General features: G+C 42.5%; 1 protein-coding gene across 3 annotated transcripts in view; it reads left to right on the forward strand.

Moving 5' to 3' along the window:
* The window catches only part of tll1 (tolloid-like 1), a 36,123-nt gene that overhangs the window by 3,086 nt on the left and 20,642 nt on the right, over positions 1 to 12,395 (forward strand). For all 3 annotated transcript variants that reach the window (XM_034301363.2, XM_053231114.1, XM_034301364.2), the window contains exons 3-6: positions 8,149 to 8,259; positions 9,749 to 9,829; positions 10,654 to 10,830; positions 11,243 to 11,360. In XM_034301363.2, the coding sequence (XP_034157254.2) occupies positions 8,149 to 8,259; positions 9,749 to 9,829; positions 10,654 to 10,830; positions 11,243 to 11,360 (487 nt within the window). The remainder of the gene's footprint in view (positions 1 to 8,148; positions 8,260 to 9,748; positions 9,830 to 10,653; positions 10,831 to 11,242; positions 11,361 to 12,395) is intronic.

Here is a 12,395-nt window from a genome sequence, read left to right on the forward strand (position 1 = left end):
CTTCACTGAGTCGCTGCGCCAGCGCTTTAACAGCCTGCGGTTCCTCCTCACAACACACACACACACAAGCCCCCCCCCCCCCCCCCCCCCCCCCCCCCCCCCCCCCCCCCACTCCAAACCAGGATGATCCCGCGGTTCCCCAAGCCACGTGCGCACCGCCGCCACTCGGGCACGTGCGCCACCTGTCCGCGCGCACGCGCACATTCTCCTTGACAGCGAGTAGATGTGTGCAAACTTCACTGTCAGTCAGTGTGCAGAGCCGCATCTGCCCCAGAGCAGAGATTAAGTGTGTGTGTGTTTGTGTATGTGTGTGTGTGTTTGTGTGTGTAATTGACTTTTTCTCTCAGACATATTCATTCATCCAATCATTCGTCTTAAGTAAGCGCTTTATCCTGGTCAGGGTCACGCAAATACTGAGTGCAAGGCAGGGAATACATCCTACATGGGATGTCCATCGCAGGGCACCATGCACACACACATGCACACACACACACACACACATGCACACACACATTCACACCTAGAGGTAATTAAGCGCAGCAAATCCACCTACTGTCATGTTTTCAGTAGGAAACCAGAGACCCTAGCAATGAAGTGTTCAACACAAAACATGGGGAAATGAAACATTTTGTACAGAGATAGATTTTAATATCCAGTCAGGTGTTTGCTGCTATGAGTACTAGTGGAGTCGGTCAGCGATGATATTAGAAAATTGTATTGTGGCACTATTAAAGTTGCATCATATCATCCAGCCAAATCAACCAGTTTACCACGGCTTTCAGCAACAACTGGCACTCACGGCTAAATCCCAAATGTAAAACTAACACCCCGAGTGTGAAATTATCCCCTAAAGTGTCGAATCAACCCAAACACGTAGCACCGTGGGCTAATATAGCTAACAGGTAACATTTCTTTACTGGCAGCTTTCTCAGCACAAACATGTTGTGTGATGAAACTGGAGAGTGACTGACTCCATGAGTGCTGTACAGCTGTGTGTGTGTTTACGTGTGTGTGTGCGTGTGCACGTATGAAATATGACGCCCCTGCATTGTTATTAAGCTGACAGACAGCTGGACAGCTTTCCACATCTCACACATCTGGACACATCGACAGCTCTGTGTGTGTGCGTGTGTGTGTGTGTGTGTGTGGGTGGGTGTGTTTAAGTTGACTGAGGATCTAAAAGACTGTAATGTGTTGTCCTTTCTGTTCTTTGTGATGTGTACACGTGTGTGTGCGTGTGTGTGAGTGTGTGTGTGAGAGAGCGAGAGAGAGAAACTTCACCCAAGGCTGAACAGATGTTTAAAACAGTCTGCAACTCTTTTTAAATGCTCTCCCTGTGTGTGTGTGTGTGTCTCTCTCTCTTTCTTTCTCTCTCTATCTCTCTCTCTCCGTCTCTCTCGGCGTCTCCGCATGCGTCTGTCTCGCTGTCGTCTTGCTTGTAATGTTTACACAGTAATTGTAAATCTGAGAAGCTGTCTCATTGTTCTGGCAGTGTTTGTTAACTTGCAACCGTTAAGCTGTTTTCCAACTTTAAAGCATCAAGAAGCAACCGTTTAAGGAGTGTGTGTGTGTGTGTGTGTGTGTGTGTGTGTGTATAGGGGGAGGGAAAGTGTAGGAGTATTAGATGGTTGTAGGGAGGACCTCTGTTTTCCTAAACTGAAAAATATTTGTGAGAATCACTTAAGGGAAAGGGCGGACAATATTTAGATCATTTCTCCCACGCATATACACACACATGTTTGGCTTACTGTCCTTGTGAGGACCTTCTATTGACATAATTATTAATGCAGCTAATTAATACCTTAAACTCAGTAACCAAAAGCAAGATCTTGCTTTTTTTTTTTTTTTTGTGGAAAGATCTTAAAGAAGGTTTAAATACGCTTTATGTATGTGCTGCTCATCTTCAGGGCGTCTGTGTTATTTCATTATTTAAATACTTTCCTAATACTGTGACTGATTTTAAAACAACAGCAAGTATCCAGGTAAATATCGCTGCAGTAAGGTAGTGCATTACGAAGTAAACACGGCAACAAAAAGTGCCGATAAGTTGTATTTTCTGACTCTCGGTGTGTAATGCGAAATGCTGACCGGCTAAAAATAACCGAGCCATTGAACACCTTCGATCCGCATCTCGCTAGAGCAATCGCTAGCTGAGTGAGCGTTTTAAATGCTGCCTTCTAGCACTGCTAGCTAAGATACCAGAGCACACACACCACACAACACACACGCATTCATTCACAAACATCACCCTAACGGTCCACAGCAGTATCCAAATGATGGGCAATTTTTTCTTTTCATAACTGCAGCTGTAATTGTAACGACTGTCCTGTGCTCATCCCAGTCTAATCATCCTGAACATAGTGAACACACTCAGTACTGCACGCACAGAAGAGCTTCCCTTTTGAGTCTTTTCTTCCTCTGGGAGTTTTTCCTCGCCCCTGGTTTGCTCATCAGGGATCTAAATCTACACCCGGATTTCTGCAGACGTGCTACACAGAATTGTAAAATGAAACTCTTCCATTTGATAAAGTTAAGCTTGTAGAGATTTGAGCTGAGCCGTAGCCTTTCTGGCTCCCAAATAAGAAGCTTTGTCCTGCTTTTATTTACAGAAACTGCTTAAAAAAAGTTGTATTAGTTTCAATAGGCCAGTAATAGGCTCGTATCATTATGCAGTCATTACAGCGCGTTTATCTGTTGCTGTTATCTTAAGACATTGTAATCATAATGGCCCTGTCACTGCAGAATAACCAATCCTTTCAGATTATGCAAATCCAGCCCACGCCCCCTAAATAAGAGAGCAAAGAAACACAAACAAACCCGAGCTACTGCCTAATGGGCGTGTGTCCATGTCAGTGTGTGTGTGTGTGTGTCTTTGTATGTCTATGTCTCTCCATACATCTCGATCTATTCCCTCCATACATGTTTCCAAGCCGAGACTGTGTGTTTGAAGGTTGTGCATGATTATAGTGCAATACAATTCTAGGTTTATGCTAGGATAGGTTTTGTGTGTGTGTGTGTGTGTGTGTGAGTGCGTGTGTGAGGTTAATGGTAGGGCATTTTACAGCTTAATGAGAGGGAGAGGTTTTAAAAACCATGTCTCTTTTCAGACTGTCAATACTATCATTACACACAAACACACACATACCCATGCATGCACACAAACCCAGAGCCAGGCATCACAGGATCGTGAGTTTGCATCTGTACTTGTGCTATTTGTTTGTGTGTATCTGTGTACTCTTAATTAACCCACAGGCCGGTGATGTGTTTTATGGCTGTGTTTCACTAATTGCAGAGATGGATCCTGTATTTAGTGCATATGTAATTACCTGCATTGCAAGGTTGAACGTTTGTCTGTGGAAAAACTGCAGTTATGTATAAAAAAAAAAAAAAACCCAAACGGACATGACTGAACTGACCTCCTTACCTCATATGGTGTTAAGCCTGAAGAGTAAACGTTAGTTTTATTATAGTGAATAAGAAGAGTGCAGACTCTCCATGTTAACAGTGAATCTGTTAGAGTTTCAGATATATACATGAGACGCAAGTGTTTTTTAAAACTTGCTATGTACTGAATAATGGAACGACAGAAGGTTTGAAAAAGAATGCATCTATTTAAATGTACGATTGCTAATATATATGTACGATTGCTGTTTTCTGCCGTTTTCTTCAGATCCAGCAACGACAAAAAAAACCATCTTTCCGTGGACGGCTTTTTCCGCCCTGTTTCTCCATCAGCCTTCACATGACTTCTACAGTCTTCTTATTCACGACTGAATGCGTAAGGAGGTGTGCTCAGGGAGATTTAGTGTAGACAGGTGACAACAAACTTCTGCCAGTGTTCACCACAGCAACCAACTTTCACGACGTTCTGACTATGTGCTTCACGGACCCCACTAGTGTAGCGTATACATCTATGCCATTCTGAGCACAATGTGTCTTTTAACAGACAATCAAAGTCATGTGATTACATTTTCACGAATCGAAATTTCTTTAAATCTCTGCACTGCGCCACATAATCTCATTTTCCTGTTGAATTGGGCAGAAAGCCTCATTTCTGTTTGCTCTGTATTCGCCTATGCGGTTCGCTTTCTCTCACATTTCCTTGAGTGTATGTGTGTGACCTTGGGAGCATACAGTACGTGCATGTGTATCACGCGCGTGTGTATGAAACGTGGAAATGACCCTGTGCTCTCGGTGGTCTTGCTTCTGTTGCTCTAGGGAAAACCGAGTGTGAACATTTTGGCTTTGTGCTTATCTCATGCCATTAGAGTGCACTAAACACATTTCCATCTCTTTGTACGCCGATTTCCCTCTGTGTGTGTTTATATATGTGTGTGTAAGAGGAGCAAGTGTGGGAGCCCACTTCATTCAGGCACTTATCTCTTCCTGGTAGCCTGCATCCTGCCACTTAGCTAGAGAAGAGTCTCCTCTCTCTGTCTCTCTCTCTCTCTCTCTCTCTCTCTCTCTGTAGCTCAAATGCTCATTCATGCACAAAAGAGTGTTTTCATAATAAAAATGTACACACAGCAGAACTGGCCGAGGGAACGAAAGAGAAAGCAAAATGCACTGTGTGTGCGTACATGAGTCTGCTCTTTAACGTAAAGATTGCTGTTTGCTAACTTCAGCATATCTGAGTGTGTATGTATAACAGGGGCAAATATTTAAGCTGTGGATCTTTGGCATGTGTCCAGCAAGTTTGTCTTTTTAATAAATTGGACTTGACATGTGACACAGGACGGAGACTGTGTATGTGTGTGTGTGTGTGTGTGTGTGTGTGTGTGTGTGTGTGTGTGTATCGAGGGCAGAAGGGAAGCTCATCCGCGGAGTCACATTCTGTTAAACAGGATTTTCCAGGAGCACTCCGGCCTGACAGCCAGCTTCCGAAAATTTGCCGAATATTCCCGACTCAGCGCTTCGCCCCTTCGCCGGCTGTTTGTTTTGGAGCGGAAAAGCGTGAATCAGCAGCACACACTCTTCCTCCCAGAATGCATTTCACTAATTAAGCAATTACGGCTTTGAACACAGCGACGCGTGAAAGGATCGCTCTGATGCGCAACTGACCGCCAGCTGCTCAGCTCACAAAAGTACAGTTGCTGAGGATGTGAGGACTGAAATAAAGTGTGTGAGAGAGAGAGAGGGAGAGAGAGTGTCTCAGGAAAGATGTTGCGTTGTCCTCATATAGAATTGAGGAGTTTTTCAGTCTCTCTAGATGCTCGTTTTGTATCACTGGCTGAGTCACTTTTATTACAGTTTAGGGTAATTTCAGTGTCGACTCGAGACGCATCACCTGATTTAGGGTGCATCTAAGTTTTTATGAATCTTAATGCATCTTGATTTTGGATTTCTATAACCCCTGTTATGATTTTTCTAATTTTCTAAGTTTCAAAATATACTTTCCTTTATCATAAACACGACAAAATCTTCAGGATGGAGGAGTTTGCGCTTTGTGGTTTCTCAAGCTGGTGAATAGAGCTTGGTGATATGGTTAAATAATATTAATATTAAGTCACAACATGCTTTTCTGACATAATGCTCCCAAATTTGTGAGTTTATTTGATTAGATTAAAAAACATCTTATTCTGATATCACTAAATCAGGCTTTAGCAAGGATTAATCAAGTGTTTGTATCTCTTCTTTCTTAGAATGCCAGACCTCTAAAGAATTGCTCTTGGCTTTTACCCAGAATGCTCTGCGTCACTTTTATTGCTCATGTCCCTCAGAGGTCTTCAGTTACATTAGTTACAGAAACTCTTCCTCATCGTCCCCTGATACTCGTTTATATAACTACTGACGTGTGAGTGAGTGCATGTGTGTGTCTGCGTGTGTTTACAGGAACACATCACTCAGATCACTGCATACAGTCCTTTGTTTCATCCGAGACGAGTTTGCGTGGAAGTGTGGCGTCTCATTTTCTTTCCCATCACTAGTTTTGTCCCATCTCTGTATTTGGAGAGAGATAAACATATCATCTAAGGACAGAGCTCTCATGGATTAAACCAGCTGTCTGACCCCAAATAACACACACATGCACACACGCACACACACACACAGGTTAAGATCATACCCGAACACCTTATTTTCATTGTCAATAATTTGTAGAATTTCATACTTCATAATAATAAATCAAAGGATAACTTAGGGGATATGAAAAACTTCCTTTTAACCTCATTTTGATGAGGTTTAATCTCATATATTTTTGAATGCAGGATCTAGTGCACGGATATTACTACACAGATTAAATAACTCAGCCCCATCCGATGCACCCAACTTAACACTGACGTTATAATTCCACAGCGTCCCGAACCATTTCATTCTAGTGCAGATTACACGAAAGCTTTTTTTCCACCCCAACCCCAAATCCCGGATCACAGATACAGTTTTCTTGTCTCGCTGAGCTGTAAAGACAGTAGCTCCATTCAGTAGAATTTCTTTTAATGCATATTGTAACTTTTCAGTTTAGTCTTCTGAATTCATCAGCACCGTGGCATAAAGTTCGTTAAGGCTCCAGCAGGACTTGCAGTAGATAATAAATGAAAATGAAACACCAGGCTTTGTGGTTGAGCTTGCTGTGCATGTGTAGCGTTAATGGCCGTGTTATACAAACATTACACAAACATTTGTGCCGCTTTCTCATTGTTTGTCTACTCGCACCCTGTCATCAGAACAGTGTTGTCTCAGCGCTGGAGGAAATTTCTCTCTGATTGTTGCGCCAGCTCAAAGCTCTGCACTGCTGCAGAATCGATTCTTAATCTTCTCGATCCCTGAATGTTATTAGATATGACATTTGTAACGTTTTTTGGCTTAAGTACATGAAGCTACATTCAGTGGCCTGTTTTTTCTTATTGTTGATCCTACTGCTGGGCAAGTACTAATCAAAATCGAATGACCAAGGCACAAAATTTGCTCGTTCCAGACACCCGGGCTACTGATTTGTCCACCCCTGGTGTAGGTTCAGTTTGTTTTAGTCACATGCTTGCAGTGTTCTCACAGCTAGATGTTACCTCAGCGTTTTCTGAAGGCTGTTTCAGCATTTCCACCAAATCCCTTTATACAGGTGTATGGATTCATGCATTCTTTATTCGTCTATAGATTGCTTGGACCTTGTAACATCGATAGGTCAATCTTGCTGTCATTTAGAGTGAATCACAGTCATCAGTGCAGAAAGTAACATTAAGGTACATTATAAGAAAAGTTTAGTTAGTGCAAACGGTAAAACTAAAGGCTAAATCATCCAAAATGACCTCCAACACACACGGAAGATAGAGAAAGATGAGAGCTATACTTAGGTTTTGGGTTTTCTAATAGAGGGTATTATCCAGTGTGTAATGAGAACTGAGAGAGTCCCAAGAGACAAAGAACGCTGATACCCATCAAATACGGAGCGCCGTTAGAGACTGGGGAAGGGTATTGTGCGAGAGCAGAGAATGAAGAATGGACACACACACACACACACACACACACACACACACACATACATGCGGGTGTGCACCCATTTCAATTTCATTGAACCACAAGCCATGCATTGTGTTTTTTTTTTTTGTTAAGCATCAGCGTTAAGTAACCCTTTGTCTCTCTCTCACATGCGTATACACACGTTTCATTATGTTCTCTATCATAGCCATCTCTACGATCTCCTCGGCGACAGCCTAAATTAGGAACGTCATACGACATACTGGGCGTGACTGAGAATAAGCTAGGGCACGGTGTACTGGGAATCAGAGTCGGAAGGAAATTGGGATAATTCTTAGAAAGTAAATGGCTTTAAAGTGATGCAACTTGTACTAACTCTTCGCATGTCCTTGTGTGAGACAAAATGACACAGCCGCCACTTTTTTCCTATAGGAATAGTTTCAGTGTTAAAGCTAATTAGGATTTCGTTCTTGCTTCAGAAGTGATGTCATCAGCAGCATGAGCGTCTGAGTGGACCGCTATGCCTCGCTGTTTTTCTAATATACGACAGCAATTTGTATTAAATCAGCTATTACAGTAAAACAGTGCTGACTTGTTATTGTGGAGAGTGTGCAGAAATTAGACACTACTCCCAAAGAGTGCGTTTGTGTCTAAGCGCACTAATAATGTTTGTGTATGTTTTTTTTCCTAATACTATATTCCCTCTCTCTTTCTCTTTGTCCTACCCATCCACTCCAGCTGTCTTTTGGGGAGATATCGCGTTGGATGAGGAGGATCTGAAAATGTTTCAGGTGGACAGGACGATAGACCTCGTTCGACACCAACATGTGAGGCAAGGGCACACGTCGGGTAAGATTCAGCCTTTCTCATGCATTAGCATATGTCCACATCGCCATCCAGCATTCAGAAGGTTTTAAAACTTGTTTTAAGCTTGTGGTTAGTTGAGGACAGAAAAGAGTTTTTACAGTTTGTCGTGCTTACTTTTAACCTTATGTTTGGTCTATGTGTTAATTTCATATAGCACTGAGAGTGATGCTTTATTAAGAGCTCGGCTTGAAACTGTCATGAGCTGTTAAATATCATTTTCAGCAGACGCTAGCTTATGCAAAATGTTATAATAAATACAAGAGAGTGTTTGAGCAATCAGATGTGTGATTATGTATTTTAGACTCGTGCATAGGGTACAATATATCGAGCTGGGAGACAGCACAGAAGATATGAAGGGATTAGTGGGATTGAGTAAGATGATATTTAGTTGATTACAGGTTTGGAGGAGTTGATATTGGTGGAGTTTAAAGGTCTAGGCGATTAGAGTTGATAAATGCCACTGCAGCAGCATCAGCAAACCATCTGGGTGTGTGTACGTGAGAATTGTGTGCGTGTGTGCTGGTTTAAAGAGAAAGAGAGAAGAAAGCATATGTGTGTCAGTGTGTTTGCACAGATATGATGTGTGTGTGCGCACAGAGTTGTGATGAGAGTTTGTCTGGAATAATATCCTCCCTCTCGTTCTTCATAATTCACCTGACAACTTCAATGGCTATTGCCAAAATGTGTATCTGCGTGTGTTGTGGGACGATCCTTGACGATAGGCACATTAAGCCTGATCTAGTGTCAGGATAATGTTCACAGCACATGAAAAACGATGCACCAGGATGGACATGACTGGCACAGAGCACAAAGTTTTAATGAGACGCTGACGACATGCTCATATAATACAGAGAAGACATTAATGCATGCAGCTTTGTTAGTGCCAAAGTGCAGAGGGGTATGTTTGTGTGAGTGAGTGTGTATGTGTGTGTATGCGCATATCCCTAACCTCAGCCTTTTCCTGCGCCTCCGACTCGGCCAGTTTTGTTTGTTCCTGATTTTCCTGTCCACTTCGACATTCCAGAGTGAGAGAATTAGAGAGCGAGAGAGGGTTACAGAAAGAGAGGGAAAGACCAAGAGTGTGTATGTGAGAGGAAAGAAGGGAAGAATGAGTAAGTGGGTTAGAAAAACGAATAAGAGACAAAAGCAGATGACGGAGTGACAACAATGGAGGCCTTATAAGAGAAATGAAAAGGTAAAGATGGGGGGGTTGAATGAGGTGTGAAGACGGTAAAGAACACACACTCAGTCACATACATACACGCACCCATGCACACACACACACAAACTCTGTGGAATTTCACACCTTCCTGTCACACTTGGGCAGGAAGAGATGCATTCATAAAAATCTAATGCTGTAATACTGTCACATCTATAAAACGCTGAATTAGGATTACTTTCCAATGTCCACAATGTCATAACACCTGACATACAACGACACGCATTTTCTTTTCTTTTCTATCTCTGTCAGGTGGTGCAGAAGAGCACGACTCCACTAAAAAGCGAGGACAGTTATACCTCCTACTAGAGAGAATACGACGACTAGGTCTCGGTAAGTTCACTTTTGTGCACGTCCACGTTTCTGTTTCTCTCTTATCTGTGTTTGACCTTTACTGAGTCGAATCTTGAGCATATTTTTAGTTCAAGGTGTTTGATTTTAATATCTGCTGATCCCTTAAACTTCATAACCATCTACCATGGCATTTAGACATGAAGACTTTGATAACACAGAGAAAGAGCCTTAGGAAGCCGGACAGGTTATCTACTCCCACTCACTGCTGTGGATATGAAATATGACAGTATGCTACTGCATTGAAACTGCATGTGACATATAACTGCAAGCATGGTGTATGGAACAAATTAATGTTAACCCTGCCAATAATGCGTTTCTGATTGTGAATGTGTGGATATCAGTGTCATGTGTATAAACAGAATGAACAAATAATGTGTTCCAAATAGATACAAATACACTTATGAATTGGAGACACACTATTATTAACATGCCTTACATTCATTCATCCTTAGTAACTGCCTGGTCAGGGTCACGGTGGTTTAAATTACTAGACCTAACTAAGTTTGTTAAAAGATGTCGCAGACAAGCCCTACGCATATCTCTGGTTCCAGTTACGAACTACAGTGATGTAGCTGAGGTTGAGGAACTCTCGGAGCCAGAATTCACACACCATGCTCCCAGTGCTGCCACTTCTACTTATGAGGGATAGTGGTAGGGTTCATATTTAATTAAAGAGAGTTTAGGTTAGGCCACGCCCACTTAGGGTTAAAACCTAATACAGATATAGATAGTGGCATTACATTACACCCCTATTGGGTATAAAAGATGTAATAATTGCATAAGTGTTTGCTTTCTTTGTGCAGAACCGACTAAGAACTCGAGTAAGGAGGAGAGCTCGCGAGCTGGCTCAGTGGGCAGTGGGGAAAGAGAGAGAAGGGTGAGAGGAGGTAAATCTCGTGTCCCACGAGCTGCCACTTCCAGAGCAGAGCGAATCTGGCCCGGAGGTGTCATCCCTTACGTTATAGGAGGCAACTTCACTGGTGAGTAACCTGTGTGTCTGCGTGTACAGTATGTGTGTGCACCTGTTTCTGCTTTTGCTGTGTGTTACAGCCTTCATCAGAGTGAGCCTGAACAAGCCGAACCACCGCATCATTGTTGATTATATTCCGCTGACAACATGACCTCAAATGTGTTTTATTCCGTACATAATCATTATCATGATATTTTGATAAAATGTGCATTGCAGTATTCAGCTCTATGTCTGTATGTGAAATGTGTATGTTCTGAAACTGTGTGTGTGTTCATGCAGGCATGCACAGAGGTGTCTATGCTTGTTAGGTTTAGGTATTTAATACTTATATGAAAAGGTGAAACACTGCATGCATGGTTTTATATTTCATGTAAATACTGTGTGTGTGTGTGTGTGTGTGTGTGTGTTGGTGTGTTTCTCAGGCAGTCAAAGAGCGATGTTTAAGCAGGCCATGAGACACTGGGAGAAACAGACCTGTGTGACCTTCGTTGAGAAAACAGATGAAGAGAGCTACATCGTCTTCACATACCGGCCCTGCGGGTGAGACCGCGTGTATGAGTGTGTCTGTGTGTGTGTGAGGTCATCCGCTGTAATGTAACACAGTATAACGCTTTATAAAGCCTAAGGCAAAGTACACAAGCAAATCATTTGATGAACACTTTCCTGTGGGACTCATTTCAAAGGTTTGGACTGCTGGATGATTTGTAGTTGACACAGTCTGATGATTTGATTGGCTTTCGTGTGGTTAGTAAATGACACCATTGTTTGTATTGGGGCCCATGCTGAAAAACACAGCCGATTTAGAAGCACTCTTGGACTTCTCAATAGAAAGAAAAGAGCAAATGGATGGAGAGAGAGAGAGAGAGTGAGAGAGAGAGAAAGAGGGGTTGAAAGAAAATGGCATGCTCTGAAGTAAACGTCCAGTATGTAAGTTTGGGATAATTGGATGCTCACTTGTTTAGTATTCCTTCAGGTAATAACTCAAATGAGATTTGCCGCAGTTTAAAAAATTTTTTAGATACACACACACACACACACACACACACGCATACACATACACACACTTTTACTCTCTTACTCATTCACCTCTCATTGTTATGTGGGCATCCTGTAGTGTGTGTGTTTTTAAAACAAAGCAGTGTGTATGTGTGTGTGTGTGTGTGTGTGTCAGAGGAGACGACTTTACTACAGTCAGCTCACTTTTCCTTCCTGCCTCGTTACCACGCTGAGCAGGCCGGCTATTGTTCTGTGGAATGGCATCTAACGAGCCGGCGTGATAATGAGAGAGAGAAAGAGAGGGAGAGAAGAAAAATAACGAGATGAGAGTTAGAAAAGCAGCACTAAATCAATATCTGTCCATCACAGCGGTAGTCTAATATACAGTCTGTATGCACTCACCGAGCACCTTAATAGGAACACCTGTACCTCAGCTCATTCATGCAATTATCCAATCAGCCAATCATGGGGGCGCAGTGTAATGCATAAAGTCCTGCAAGAGCTTCATTTACTGTTCACATCAGAGATCAGAACGAGGGGAAAATGTGATCTCGGGAACTTTGAGATCACACCATGGCA

Source organism: Pangasianodon hypophthalmus, chromosome 28 (genome assembly GCF_027358585.1).
Source record: "Pangasianodon hypophthalmus isolate fPanHyp1 chromosome 28, fPanHyp1.pri, whole genome shotgun sequence".
NCBI lineage: Eukaryota > Metazoa > Chordata > Actinopteri > Siluriformes > Pangasiidae > Pangasianodon > Pangasianodon hypophthalmus.